The sequence below is a fragment of the Musca autumnalis genome, unplaced genomic scaffold (genome assembly GCF_047663935.1).
Source record: "Musca autumnalis isolate F117 unplaced genomic scaffold, ASM4766393v1 scaffold_1, whole genome shotgun sequence".
Taxonomy (NCBI): Eukaryota; Metazoa; Arthropoda; class Insecta; order Diptera; family Muscidae; genus Musca; species Musca autumnalis.
The window spans coordinates 143415151-143431583 of NW_027411644.1; the positions used below are offsets into that span (position 1 = coordinate 143415151).

Here is a 16433-nt window from a genome sequence, read left to right on the forward strand (position 1 = left end):
AGTTATTCTTTTAATACATATACATATGTAGGTTGATGTTATGGAGAATGCTGTAAATTCCGGCGGACAGATACGCCAGTGATATATGGTAAGATTATAGATTATATTAGTGGTTATTGTATTTATTCATAATGTTTTTTTTTACAGAATCCATAAATAAAGGAGGTCGCCCCCTCTATAGGTTGTGAGGAGAAAATGAGGCGCGGATAAGTTCAAAAAAGGTTGATCAGAGAATATTCAAGAACTAATTGTTAATGTAAGATAAAATTTGTAAAATTATGTATTTTTATAATGTAATAAAAATAAAATTTGACACACGACAACAAAACAAATTGTCTTCAGTAAGGTCGTCAATGACAAATAGCAAGACAGTGTTTTTTGTCTTCGAAGTCGTCGTCGACGACAGCTTCGCTTACCTTGTCGCCCATGTTGTCGTGCATGAATACTGGGACACTTGTGTGAAAAAGTCGTCAACGATCCCAAAGGGCTGTCTGCAAAGAGTCGTGAACGAATTAGAAATGTCGTGCACGATTCATCAATGTTGTCTTACAGACACTTTCTATTGGGCATACTCGAATGAATAAATTTAAATGGACATAAAGCTTTGGCTAACCTTTCTTATTAAACCATGAGTTACCGAAAAAATGTTCACAAATTAAATATTATTTAGTTTGTATTAACAAATTTTTGGAAATGTTAACACGATTATCTCTTTTTGGAAATGTATTCCGCTGCCTGTAGAGATGTACAAACTGATTTATGTACAGGTAGGGATCTCTAACAACTGCTAATAAAATGTAGTGAATGGAGTGCCTTTTTCACGACTCCGTTTGCACTGCATCCGGATGCTGTTAAATTGTGAGGAATTGGAGTGCCTTTTTCACGACTTCGTTGAACTGCCTCCGGATGTTGTTAAAATGTGACAAATGGATGTGATTCTTTGGATTGCATCCAAATGCGGTTAAAATGTAAGGAATGGAGTGCCTTTTTCACGACTCCGTTTGAACTGCATAAAAACATGCCGTGAAAGAACTAGTCTACATTGCACTACTTCCAATTTATTTTGCTGGGTATATATATATATATATATATATATATATATATATATATATATATATATATATATATATATATATGTATATATATATATATATGTTCATTGAAGTTTTCAAATCTCTGTTTCCGCTAAAACGAAACGAACCGCAGAAAACGCGATAAAAACATTTTTAGGTGATTTTTCTAATTTGGAATTTCTCGTAACTCGCGTTTTGTTAGATGGATTTTCACGGGGAATAATTTGTTGGATCCGGAACGTAAAAAACTAAAATGTACAATCAAGTACGAGGAAATCGAATGACAATTGTAAAAATTAGGCCCGAAAAATATGATTTTTAGAAAAATGTTCGCACAAAAATTCCGTATTTGGATGCAGATTTCTATGAAGCTGTGTAGACTACATTCACGACACATATAACAAATAACTCAGAATCGCGAATTCTACAATCCTATATACGATTTTTTGAAAAACCTGCTTGCGGAATGAAATTAGAAGAAAAATTCAAAAAACAGTGTAAATCTGGCTTCAAAATGCCAGCATCATTTAATGGTAGAAGCAGATCAAATTTTGAAAAGTAATACATTAGTGAGATTATCCTTATTTTGTTTGCTTCCACTTTTACTTTGACAGGAAAATCGGGAAAAGTTTGGTTTATTCACAAATCAAGAGAAAACAAAAAAAGACACGTTGGCTTCAACCCATTTTTACCTATTTTTTTTAAATAAATATAGCCACAGCTTCCACACAAATTAACTTTTGATGCCCATATTTTTTGCCACGTACAAAAACATTTCATTTTAGCCAAAAACATTTAATTTGTATAATATACAATCACATGTCGCGTGTTCTAAAAGGGTAAACCTTGGCTTCAACTATGTTAAATTTTCAAAAATATTGCTGATATGTATGTATATAAAATATATTTCCAATTATGCTGTATATATATTAAATTCAGTTTTTGTAAAATTCAGAATTAATTATATCGTGCGCATATGGTCTCTGTTACCCGGCGCCTGAAATCTATATTTTATAAATTAATTTGTAAAATATATTGTAAATAAATAAATAAAAATCTGGTGCAACAAAAACTCTTGTATTTGATAGTGAATAACTGAGTGAATATTTACAACAACAAAAATTAAAAATCAAAATCTTTGTCTGCAAAGTGTCTGTAATCGATACAATGGAAAATATTTCGCAATTTTATGTTTTTGTTGTAGCAGCATGAAATTTACGTAGGAGCATAGGTTTAATCCTGGGTTGGCAGCCGCTGGCCATGGCCCGCTGCCATGGAATCCGCAATTTTATAGTTCGATTTTTTTACTTTCGCGCCGCTAGAACAGTGGTTTCGACCAGTGTGCTTCGGCTGGATATATTGAGAATAGAAATAATTCTAGAAAGACAGGCACCCGGTTGAGCATTTAAAGAACAATGACCCATCCATCACAATGCACAAACTGTTAAGAGTTTGGATACTAGGGTAATCAAAAACAATTTTTTTGACAAAACGTGGTTCGGTTTCTGAAATATTCAATTTTGTCAAATACTGATTTTCGATCCAAGGTGGTATTTTCCACGTGGAATAAACAAATGTATGCAACAATTTTCTTAATATGTTTTGTTTTGGAACTAATAATAAACTTTTATGACATTTTTTAGATGACATCATCGGTCCGAATTAAATTACATGTTACTATCATATAAAGACTTAAGAAAATTATGAAACTTAACAAAAAATTAAACAATTTCTTTATATTATGCCAATCTTGGTATCGTTATATGTCATTGAGTACATACTCGTAAAATTGTAGGTTGTTGGATAATTTAGCTTTAACAATAAAATATGGTTTCAAGTTTTACAGGTATAATAGTAAAATTTTGTGACGAACAATTTTGGGCCATGACGCGGCACTGCTGCGTAAGATCCAGAACTTTTCGGTGGAATAGTAGTGTCGATTAATCAACACTAGACACAGACACTTCGGCTACTATGAGTTCTCTTCTGTCTCAGACCTGTCTAGCATGGACCCATGTTTCAAGAGGGCTTAAATGGCTATGGGGAAGAAACTCCGAGCTTTTTTAGCTTAAACAATAAAACCATTTCCTTTTTCTACTTTTAACACACATTTCTTGTCTACTTACAGGATGAACACAATGGAACTTTGGCCTACGTGTGGAGCAACTGCATTAATTACAGTCGCGCGTCCTAAAACCTAAATCTAAACTATCTTAAAATATTCCTCGCATCGTTATTAGTAAAATAATATAAGACATTATTTTCCGAAGATCCGAAGATTTCCAGAAATGTTAAAATTGGATTACTTGTCCACTTTAGGTTACCTCACGTTTTATACTTTCAAAACGCCGATACACATGTCTTCTAATTTAGCTCTTCATTCATAATCCATCTTCCAATAATTTTGAAGTGGAATTTTTAAATGTAACAGTAGGTAAATGAGAAAACAAATTTAAATTACATTAAATTTTCTTTTTCCAGAAAAATTAAACGATTTAAAATTTTGTTCAAGTTAGTCTTTCTATATATTTTTACGATTTGCTTACGAAGTTGTTCAAAAAATTACCATAATATAAATAACAAACTATTTTATTTCGTAAATACAGAATTAAATGCAAACGCATTTATGGAAAATATTTTGTAAATGTATCTTACCCAGTATTTCGAACAAAGGTTGTTCTATCAAGGTGCATTGCTGCTTCCTTTAGTGTTTCTTCAAATATGTCTATATCGTGTAGGTTATTAAAATCCCTTCTTGTGTTGTTACGTGAAACCGATTCATCTCCTAACTTAGCCTTTGTTAGGAAGCTTGTGGTGTCTAGTATCCCATCATCGAGATATGAAAACCGACAATTGTTGCCGTTTCGTATTTTTGTTCTGGTAACGTTGAAGTCATAATAATTTTCTTTCTCCACACAACTTGAAAAATCAGCAATATTTTCTGGTACAATGTTATCATCAAAAAATAGTGTTTTCCTGTTTTTGCTGAACAAAGGTTTTTCAAAATTACTGTATTTCAGTTTTCTGTCAGTTGTTGGTGTTTTAGTAAACAATTGTATTTTCCCACCTTCAATCTCGTCATTCAGTTGCTTAAAATTGTATGCTCTATATTCTGACGGAATCAAGAGGGATGATGTTGACTCGGGGGACAGCGACATATTTTTAGCGTTGCTGATAGAAAAATTAAGTGAATTATCCAATACTTTCTCTTTTGAGGTTGCACTATTATTTGAAATTGAATCATGAGCCGGACACTGATTTGATGGGACAACTTTTTCTTGCTTACTTTGGTAACGTTCAAATAATCTGGTTTGAAAACCAATTCTATTTTTTGAATTACTCATAAGGGGCGTACATATTTTTTTTACAACTAATCTTGGGTGTACGTAATTGTCCCGTAATACAGTATTGCTACAGATATTCTTGTTATCAGGTGTTTTATTTGGAGACATTTCTTTATCAATATCAGTGCACTGTCTATCACCAATCAATGGCGAGGTTCTCGGCGAAATTTGAATTTCTTGATTGAAATTTATTGTATGATTACTATGGTCCTTCCCAACGGTATCCTTTTGGGAATCTTTAAAAACTTCATCAGAATCTTGTGAAAGGGACATACTATCTATCATTATACTGAATTGTTCTGCCGACTTTATTTGAGAATTGCCATAATAGATTGGGTTATTTTCAATGTTCATACAGGAGGTATCATCATCAACTGGTACTTTTGGATACATATTGTCTTTGTTAACATTGAAAATCTTGTTGGTTGTTATATCAGTTGGTTTCAACAGTTGGAGTTCATTTGGCCTTTCAATGGTAGGAACTGTGATATTTTCGTTTGAATAAACATCGATCGAAATCATCTCGCCATCTTTCATCAATTTTACCTGGAAATATGTACATATTACTAAGAATTGTTATTTACAATACATTACATTAATATTAAAATCGGTGCATTTTGCTTAACAGGATAATTACAGTTTAATATGCATAACAATGACTTATATATATATATATATATATATATATAATTGTTTCACAACATCCCATAGGGACAAGGGAGACTTCTCTCATATCAATGAGTGCACCCCGATTCATTTTAGCTCAATGATATGGGACCTACAGTTTATCGCCGAGTCCGAACGTCGTGTCTAAGACACCACTTTTGTAGAGAAGTTTTACATGACTGAAATACTCAGGAAATGTCGCCAACATTACTGAGGGGTATTTTGCCACCGTTGAAAAGTGTTTTCATGTTGCCTGGCCGGGGAATCGAACCCACGACCTTATGTGTGCAAGGCGGGTGTGCATACCATTGCACCACGGTGGCACCCAAATGGCTTAATTCTGTTAATTTGTGAAAGTTTTACAACCTGTTTATGTATGGTAGCAGAAAGATTTCTTTTATTTGTAACTAGCAAAGTACCCGCTACTTCGTATGCGAAAAGCATATACAAAACAAATAAAAATATATAATATAGAACGGTGAACATGGAAAAATTTTTTGTACTAATACCTATTTTAATTGACCTCTATCAACACCCAACAGTAGTCGTAATTCCTAATTTCAGGATTCCAAATGCATCCTATCACTGAAATCCAAATTGTACCAAATTAAGTACCATTTAGTACTTTTCCTACCCATAACTAAATTTGTCCAAAACTTTATCAATCCTGCACTTCTTATTCCAAATCTTTGGATTCCAGCTATATCCGTTCACCCAAATCCAAATTGTACCAAATTTGGTACCATTTAGTACTATTCGTACCCATGAGAACGAATTTCCACAACTACCTCAATCCTCAATCCAAAGTACGAATTTCCAAACCTACCTCTATCAACACTCCAACAGTAACCGTAATTCCGAATTTCAGGATTCCAAATTAAAATTGTACCAAATTTGGTACCATTTAGTACTTTTCGTACCCATAACTAAAAATTTCAAAAAATTCATCAATCCTATAGTCGTAATTCCTAATTTCAGGATTCCAAATGCATCCTATCACTGAAATCCAAATTGTACCAAATTTAGTACCATTTAGTACTTTTCCTACCCATAACTAAAATTTTCCAAAACTTTATCAATCCTGCACTCCAACAGTACTCCATATTCCAAATCTTTGGATTCCAGCTATATCCGTTCACCCAAATCCAAATTGTACCAAATTTGGTACCATTTAGTAATATTCGTACCCATGAGAACGAATTTCCACAACTACCACAATCCAAAGTCCAAAGTACGAATTTCCAAACCTACCTCTATCAACACTCCAACAGTAATCGTAATTCCGAATTTCAGGATTCCAAATGTATCTGATCACACAAATTAAAATTGTACCAAATTTGGTACCATTTAGTACTTTTCGTACCCATAACTAAAAATTTCAAAAACTTCATCAATCCTATACAACAAATTTTCAAAACTACCTATGTTCAAACAATAAGCTTAATTCCGAATTTAAGGATTCCAGATACATCCGATAACTCAAATCCGATATTGGTACCATTAAGTACTATTCGTATCCAAAGTACGAATTTCCAAACCTACCTCTATCAACACTCACGGTGCTCTTGAAACAATTTTAAATGGAAGGTGCTTACACCTTGGAAGTTCTTGCGGATTCTGAAACTACAATGTTCATAGATGAGAAAAATCCAAAAACAAAAAAAAATCGCCGGAGCGCTTTTTAAATAAATCGCGATTTAAGTTAACATTTTTAAGGGTTGTTTAGGTTTTCACGATTTTGTTTAGAAACCGCAAGTCCTATCAAAATGGGACTAAAGAAAATGTTGTAGCTATGAAAATTTTCTACAAGATCGACCTTTAAGGTATTTTCGTAGTTTTTTCCATTTTTGAGTTACAGAAGTTCAAATTGGGACAATGCACTAGCTGTATCGCCCCCCTTACAAAACAATGTCATGAAGGGTGCGCCTTAACTAACTTTTAATGAAAAACGCTTACACAGGGAAAGTTTTTGTGAATTCCAAAACAGCAGTGTTCATAGATGAGAAAAACCCAAAAACAAGAAAAAATCGCTGTAGGGATTTTTGAATAAATCGCGGTCAAAATTCACATTTTTAGGTGGTTTTTTGGTTTTCACGATTTTGCTTGGAAACCGCAAGTCCAATCGAAATGGAGCCAAAGAAAATGTTGTAGTTGTGAAAATTCTCTATAGGATTGACGTTTATCATTTGTTACCAGCCTGTACCATTTTTGAGATAATGAAGCTCAGTTTACATTTTTAGGTTTTTTTGTTAGGGTTTCGCGATTTTGCTTGAATACGGTAAGTCTTATCGATATAGGACCTGAGAAAATCTTAAAGCTGTGAAAATTCTCTACAAGACTGGCTTAAGTAACTTATCCTAAGTTGTAACATGTTTTTAGATATATAAGTGTAAGTTGGGAATTTGCAGTCATGACGTTGTTTTATAAGGGGACGATACAGAATTGAATTGAATTTGAATTGTCCCAATGTGAACTTCTATATCTCAAAAACGGTAAAACCGCCGAGAATACCATTAAGGTCAATCTTGTAGAGAATTTTCATAGCTACAGCATTTCCTTTAGTCCCTTTTGATAGATCTTGCGGTTTCTAAGCAAAATCGTGAAAACCTAAACAACCCCTAAAAATGTCAACTTAAATCGCGATTTATTTAAAAAGCGCTCCAGCGATTTTTTTTGTTTTTTGATTTTTCTCATCTATAAACATTGTAGTTTCAGAATCCGCAAAAACTTCCGAGGTGTAAGCACCTTCCATTTAAAATTGTTTCAAGAGCGCCGTGCACTCCAACAGCACTTTTAATTCCGAATTTCACGATTCCAAATGTATCCTATCACATCCCTTCTCCGTAAGATTAATGTCGTTCAAAGAGCGGCATCTCTCCTAATTACCGGTGCCATGAAAAGCACTCCACAGGCTGCTCTCAATGTATTACTGGATCTTCATCCGATGAATCTCGTGGTACAGGAGTTGGCAGCAAAGAGTGCTCTCCGACTCAAGGAGTTAAATTCATGGCGTAACTTCGACTACGGCCATGCTGCTATCTTACGACAATCTGGACTATCGGTGGGTTTGGAGGTAATCAGTGACTATATATCACCACAATTACACTTCGACGACATTGAAGTTCGGATACCTGACAGAGAAGCCTGGACCCACAACTCCCTACCTCTACCCGGTATAGAGATTTATACCGACGGATCCAAGATGGAAAAGGGAACAGGAGCGGGCGTCTACAGCGATACCCTCAACTTACGGATCTCGTACAAGCTAAGCGAAAATTTTAGCGTCTTCCAAGCCGAAATCTTTGCGGTCACGAAAGCAGCAGAATTGATTAAAAACATGGAAGGGGATATAGCCGGACCGGTGACTATCTATGTGGATAGCCAAGCGGCCCTAAAATCACTTAGATCCCATTCAATCAAATCTGCTGCGGTCTTGCACTGCAGGAAAGCTTTGGAGGCCCTACGCTCAATCGTTACCTTGTGCTGGGTCCCGGGGCATTGCGACATCGAGGGAAATGAAAAGGCGGATGAACTGGCACGTCGCGGATCTGAGTCAAACGACATCGAAATCGATAACTCAATCAGGCCACCCCTGTGTCACTTCATGCGGCTCCTAGAACAAACATACAGGGAGAAGGCTGGTCAGATCTGGAATAACGAACCTGGCTGCAAGGTATCAAAGGCAATCTGGCCCAACCTCTCCAAAAGACCACTTCCCTACTCTCTATGAGAAAACCCGATCTAAAACTAATGATTGGAGCTATCACGGGACACTGCAGGATAAGATCAATGACCTGCAAATGGGATAGAGATGACCCCACGGACAACTGCAGATTATGCGAAGACGAAGAAGAAACAGAGACGATTGAGCACTTATTATGCCGTTGTCCAATGCTCAGGACCAGGAGAATTCAAACAATGGGTGAACATACGTTATCATCTCTGACAACATTCTGCCAAGCCGAGCCGACAACACTGCTTCTTCTCGCCAAGGGTCTGAAGTGGCTTCAACACGAACAAACTACAGCATCTTAATACGGCTAACCTCCTTACTCGCTCTCTCTCTCCTTACAAATAATCTCTCAATCCGTAGCACTTACTTAATCATTCTCAACTATCCTCTAACTTACTTAACTATTCCTTTTTCCTACTTCTAAACTCGATATGCTATTATTTCTTTTCTTTTCTCCTACCCTTACTATAGGATGAACACAATGGACCATAAGGTCTCCGAGTGGAGTGGCTGTCTAACACGACAGCTGCGCGTCCTTTAACCTAACCTAACCTATCCTATCACTGAAATCCAAATTGTATTAAATTTAGTACCACTTAGTAGGGTCAACGCTCCTATTGTCGGTCGGTTCCAGTATTCGGCCACATTCGTATATAAACACGAATAAATAAGAATACCGTTATTTGTATAGTCAAATAAGATTACATTTACATAAAATATATTCCCTTCTCCCTCTACACAATTTTTCAAGGTCGTGGGAACGGTATTTCAGAATTTATAGTCGTTTCTATCAGTACTGATTTGTCAACACGTGTTAAAGCACATTTTTTAAGAAATTTGTTAGTTTATAAATAAATGTAAAATAAGCAAAAAATCGTATTAATTCATATTTTGTTTTGAAATGAGTGAATGCCATATTAGATATTACTAAAACTAATAAGGCGTAAGTGATAAATGTTTATAAAAAATGCAAATTCGTCGTATTTAAGGTATGCCGACAATAGGAACAAAAAAATCACTGTTGTTCCAATAGTCGGCATAGGTATCTCGACTATTAGAACATGCCAGTTTTTATATGGTTCCTAACGTCGGCCACCAATAAAAATTTAATTGATATGTATTTTTTGTCTCGTAGTTGTGCAATTGTGTACTTAGTACTTTTTTAAAAAATAAAACTATATTTTAGGTGTATAATTTAAAATATGGTTCCCAAAAGAAAACGTTTTTTTGGGCCTGGATGGCAACAATGGCCGTTAAACTTTTTGTATAACGGCACAGTAAATGGAATATTTCTATGTCAGCTTAAAGACATCATTTCACAATACATAATTGATTTTTGAATTATTAAAAAATTTCAACTCATTTCGAAGTTATCAATGTTTACATTTTTGTTAAGGGTGCATCATTTTCAGTGACACCCGCTGTATGTGGTTTTTGCAGACGAGATTTGGATATCGATGCCGAAGATGATACACTGAAGAATGTATGGTGTGACTCTTGTCCAAATCGGTTTCACCTTAAGTGTACCGAATTAAGAAACCTATCATTACTCAAAGACTGGCATAATTCAAAAAAACGTGTTTTCTGAGTTAGCAATTTCTATTTTTTCAACGACCTCTACTTTATATTGTGTCAAATTTTCAGGCTGATATCTGTAAAACTCAACAAGTTATAGCTCATTTGCTATGAGTATGGCATAAATCACCAAAAATGTTTTTTAAGTGTATGGAGCACTAAAATACTTCAAATCATGATTGACCTTGCACAGAAATTTAGCACTGCTATCTGGTTAGCTCTTTGCAAAATATGATCTAAGTAGTTATTTTACTGTTGTTGGCGTTTTTTATTGTTGGACTGCAGAATTTTACATCTTTGTGTTTATTTCAGCTTGAGTCCATATTTTGTTGTAATTCAATTGTTTGAATAACAAAATATTTTAAAGTGGATATGAAATTGATTAGTTGCGGGCGAAGGGTAGGGAATACTATAGTTTCAGTTGTCACCAAACAACTTCATCAGTTCCCTTTTTCGCTGACTCTGTATCGATAAACAGGTCAATAAAGCCATCTAGCAAATTAAATAAAATGAGAAATTTGCTTGGTGACAGCAGAAACTATAGTATTCCCTACCCTTCGCCCGCAACTAATCAATTTCATATCCACTTTAAAATATTTTGTTATTCAAACAATTGAATTACAACAAAATATGGACTCAAGCTGAAATAAACACAAAGATGTAAAATTCTGCAGTCCAACAATAAAAAACGCCAACAACAATAATAGGCATCAGCACGGCCTTGTTGACCAATGCGCAATGCAAAAACAACTTTCTTGTTGTTTTTACCCCCGCTTATTGAAGCAACATTCCTATGTTCGTATTCTTTGCGAAGCAAAGACGACATAAAAACAGTGGTGGATATGAAATTCTTTAGTTCGACTCAAATTGTAGGGTAAACAGCTTTAGGGCCATACAGCAAATTTCTCCTTACTTTTAAAAGCATACAATTTATATGAGAGCAGTTCACCACTTTTACCATTTTTGCAACAATTACCATTTTTAAAATAAAGGAACAGACCAGTTATAAAAGTTTCCTTGCCTCCTTTAAAGAACCCTGCTCAACAAGTCGATTTGTAGATCCCTACAAAACAACAAACATTTCCAAAACGTTGTAAAATAAAATTCACGAAATAGTAATCTGCAGTTGGAGTCAATGTCGAAATCTGCACTGATGGGAAGTAAAATCCTTTTGTAAGATGAATCAAAACCTGTTGCGGAGGAAGTAAACTCTGTTGCGTGCAGCGGCGGTGTTTAGACTGCAACAGCTGGGACGGCCGGAAGTCAAGTTTCTCACTTAAATTTACAACCTGTCGCTTGCCAAACACATTGTTTCCGAAGTCTGGAAAATAGGCCAGCTACTGAAGCCCGAAAAGGATGCCAGCAAAGGTGAATCTTACAAACCTATTTCGCTTTTGTCGCCCGTAGCAAGGACCCTTGTGGCTTTATTTCTTCCAGCATAAGAAATAACTTTCCAGTTGCCGATCAATAGCATAGGATCCGTAAGCAGCACAACAACTGCGCTGAAGACCATCTCCATCTCCATATTAGCCGAGGACTCACTCAGAGCAAGCCGTGCGATAGAACAGTGATAGTGACACTTGATTTAGCAAAGCCCTTTGATATTGTCAAGCACCCTCGTTGTTTGATGTCATCGAGCAGACTACGCACAAACACGGCGTTTTTCGAGAAGGCACGAACACGCACACTCACGCACGAAATTACAAAAAAGGAGAAATCGATATACACTCCACGTCAGTAGAATAGAACACCTAAATTTTTGTTAATGCTAGCTTATTTATCCCAAAACGAATGAATCTACGTTTTTAATCTTGTATATATTTAAAGTCTATGATGTTCCGTATCAAACACAGACAAAATTATGTTTTTAGCTCTTCGTGAAATGATTTTCTGATCCATTTTCCCATAGCACTATGAAAAATAGGAATTTATTTTTGGTCCAAAGAAACCCTATAAATAATTCCGCGAACACCGAAATAACAGCGTAAATAGGTTTCAAATGACAGATCATTTAAACATCTCGGAATATCAATAGGAGTCTCGCAGTAATGTCATATTTCTTCACAATAAGATAGAATATGACACAGACAACCTTGGCGGATACAATCAAGTGCTTCGGATGCTGATAACATGGAATATAATATATAATTGTTCCATAAACATCCCAGATGGGACAAGGGAGACTTCTCTCACATGGAATATTTTCAAAATAATTATGAAAAACTTCAAAATTTCTTATAAAAACCTAGATGTTTTGTTCAATAAAAGGTTTATAAGTATGCTCCACATTTAGAAGAAGATAATCTGATATGAGAACAACCGCTATTTTAATACACTGAGGGAAGATTAAAAACGTAGGTTCATTCCTTTTGGGATAAATAAGCTAATATTAACAAAATTTAGGTGTTCTAATCTACTGACGTCGGGTGTAGGTGTACATTTATTTGTTTTTAAAAAAATATTCATATGTACTTCTAATTTTCTCAAAAGTCTAGTACGTCTTTGGTTGAGAATATTTCCAGATGTGGAAAAAAATCTCTCGCTCGTTGCTGAGCTGACGGGTATAGCAAAACATTTCCTGGCTAACACTAAGTTTAATAATTGTTCCACAAACATCCCAGATGGGACAAGGGAGACTTCTCTCATATCAATGAGTGCATCCCGATTCATATTAGCTCAATGATATGGGACCTACTGTTTATCGCCGAGTCCGAACGGCGTGTCTTAAGACACCAATTGTAGAGAAGTTTTACATGGCTGAAATATTCAGGAAATGTCGTCAACATTACTGAGTTGTATTTTGCTACCGTTGAAAATTGCTTGATGTTGCTTGGCCGGGGAATCGAACCCACGAACTTCAGCGTGCAAGGCGGGTGCACCACAGTGGCACACTAAGTTTACATTTACGAAATCCAATCGATTTCAAGCAATTCCATTGCTCAAACGTCAAATGAAATTCAATCGATTTCAGATGAGTTTTCATTTGTCTTATACACAAAGAAATTGACAGTTGAAATCGAGTGGATTTCGTAAATGTAAATATAGTATAATTGTTTTAAATATTTTAGATTAGACTGTTTCCAAAAGTCTAAAACATCAGTCTGGCTAGATAATATGTATCAATTTCGATAATATGTATCAATTTCTGTAGCAATTGGAGACTTTTTATTTTTCGCCTTTTTGCCATTTTGATCCAAAAACTCTGAAAAAGTTTTTTAGACCAAAGGGCAAAAATGTGCATCGTGGGGTGCTTTTCCGAGTATAATGTTTCGGAACACTCTTTGAATATTTTATGAAAACCCAATAGAAGTTCTAGCAATGAAAGCTTTAAGTCAGATATACGATCCAGCTCATTCTAGCAAATGCTAGCAAAATACTCTTAATCTCATTCTGGACTTGGTATACGCTCTCATGCATAATATATGTTGAATTCCAACGTGTTCTTATATTTTGTTTTAACACTTTCGACAACTTGTTGTTTAGCTCCCTGTGCTTAAAATATCTTACAACCTTTTTTGGGCAGTCAATCAGTTTTCCCAATTTGGATCCACAACAGATAATACTGTCAGATAAACATCTGATTTGCATATAGAGTATATTGCGTTAACCCTCTGAGTAGTTTTTGTATTTGCTTCTCTCATGAACAAAACAATTGGCAAACAAACGTCACTCATACTCTGGTCTCTCCATAACAAAACGGCAATAAGTACCAGACTAAAAAAACGAAGCAAATACTTTTAGGAATATTTTGGTCGGTTTTATATTCTTGTTCGATTTTCGTGTTTAGTATGGTATTTTGCACGACTTCTAAAGGGAGACCAAAAATTTAGCACGATCGTGTCACATAGTGCAGATCGTGTTTAGTCGTGTCGTGCAAAACCGTGTCGAACAAAAAAACACGATCACGCACGGCCAAAAATGTATTCCGACACGACACGCATAAACACGGCGTTTTTCGAGAAGGCACGAACACGCACTACTCACGGCACGACACGCGCCCTCCTCTAGTATAGATGCCACGCCAAAGAATTGTTGAACCACATCAAACAGCTCATGTCCAAACGAGATTCAATAGTCTGGATGATCACAATGGACTTCAAGGTCTCCGAGTGGAGTGTCTGCCAGCACGGCAGCTACGCATCCTAAACCTAACCTAACCCGAATTGACTGTAATTTTGTATTTGGCGTTCCCAATGGTACAGCAACTTCCCCATCAAAAATTGTGGACATGGGTCCATGTTTTGGTAAAGCCCCTTGTAAAATTATTTGTACATGATTTAGTAATGGTTGTGCTGTTGGGGAACTTCGTGTAATATTGGAAAATATTTTAATCAGTCAGTTTTCCAGCAGTAACATTTTCTAGTAATATGTTCAATTATAAAATATTTAAGTACAATGGGCAATAAAAATCTATGTATTTTAGATAAGAAGAGCATAAGAGATATCAGTTTATGTGAACGGCTGGGGTGCATTGATAATAAAGGCATCGCCCAAGTGATAATGCACTCAGCAAGGGAAGAGGTTCTTGTAGTGATAAGAGCATAGAATAAGAGAAGATAGGCTAAGAATTATTTTGTAACTTAGTTCTTAAGATTCATTTTATCTTGAATAAAATTAGAATAGAATTTACAACCCAACGAGACGGTTGTAGTTTTATTACTCAAACATGGTCCTTCGAGCCGGATAAAAATAAAATATATACACATGGTCCTTCGAGAAAATTAGAATCAGTGGCCACAAAATAAAAAAGAATAAAATTTTGAAAGAATAAACACTTCAAATAAAAAGGAAAAACGAAGCGGTTCTTCTCTAAAAAGGAAGAGAAGAACTAAGAAAAAAAAAGAGCCACAGGGCATATAAATATAAAAATTTAAAAAAGAAAAAGAATACAAAGTGATAAATAAAGTGGATCCCATAAAACAAAAAAGAAATCATCTTTAAAAATATAGAAAAGAAGCCAAAGAAGGCTACATTAGAAATACATATAGAAAAATTCAAAAACGCCGAAGCAAAATAAAAATCTAACAAAAGCCGAAAAAGGCAACCACAAAAATACAAAAAAAAAAACAAAGAAAAAATAAATTAGAAATCTATATACATAAAAAGGCGCCAAACAATCAAAGACCCAAAGAGGCAAACAATTGAGAAAAGACCCAAGGAGGCAATTTTGAAAAAGACCCAAAGAGGCAAAAAGAAAAACCCCCAAAAAGGGCAAAACAATTTAAATTAAGAGAAAAGAGGACATCAAAAGTCCCATTTTAATAAATTTGAAAAGAGGACACATAACATACCAGTCCCAATAAAAAAAACAATCATGGAAGGAGATATGCTGAATAAACTAACGGATCGGAATAGAGAGCTAGAAGGCCGATTAAAGTTAGCCGAAGATGCGCAAATCCGCCTTAGAGAATTGGTGAAGGCTTTCCAGGCTTTATTCCAAGGAGAAATGGTCTGTCCCGGAGACAAAGGTAGACAGGATAAGATGTGGGAGGAGGATTCAATGGAGAGACTCTGGGTGGCTGAAAGATATTGGATCTTCTACCCCCACAACTGTGAATGTGACGGGTGCATTGCCGAGGCCAGCCGAAAATATCAAGAGCTGGAGAGTTGGCCGCCGGCAAGTCCTCATTTTGAGGAAAATTTTGAAGACCACGGTCAACCCGAAAATACCTCCCAGGTTGAGGAAACAAGAGCCATGGATGAAGAGAATAGTGTTTTGGAAAAATTGCGCACAGAGCTGAAAGAAACCAAATGTAATCTCGATGTTGTGCAAGAAGAAAATACACACCTCGTAAAGGAGGTGAGGATACTGAAATTGAATATAGCAGAAATGAAACAATCATACGAACAAATTGATTGTATTCAAAAGAAGACAACTCAACAGCTGGAAGCACAGCTCTATGAAGAATGCACCGACAAAAAAGCGTTATTGTGTGAGGTTAAGAGGCCTCCAGGAGGTGATAGCAGAATTTAAGAACGTTGTTGCGGATGTTCGTGTAAAGTTTAATTCATTGCAGTCTTCCAATGAAGAATTACAAAACC

At 35.5% G+C, this 16433-nt stretch overlaps 1 protein-coding gene and 1 long non-coding RNA gene across 3 annotated transcripts in view; one reads left to right on the top strand and one right to left on the bottom strand.

Annotated features, from left to right (window-relative positions):
• Spc105R (Spc105-related) overlaps positions 1-16433 on the bottom strand; it is a 140075-nt gene that overhangs the window by 81450 nt on the left and 42192 nt on the right. For both annotated transcript variants that reach the window (XM_073956518.1, XM_073956511.1), the window contains exon 4: positions 3729-4963. In XM_073956518.1, coding sequence (XP_073812619.1) covers positions 3729-4963 — 1235 coding nt within the window. The remainder of the gene's footprint in view (positions 1-3728; positions 4964-16433) is intronic.
• LOC141390862 (uncharacterized) lies at positions 11472-15028 on the top strand. The gene is made up of 2 exons (XR_012409504.1): positions 11472-11759; positions 11829-15028. It is a non-coding gene; the product is annotated as an uncharacterized lncRNA (long non-coding RNA).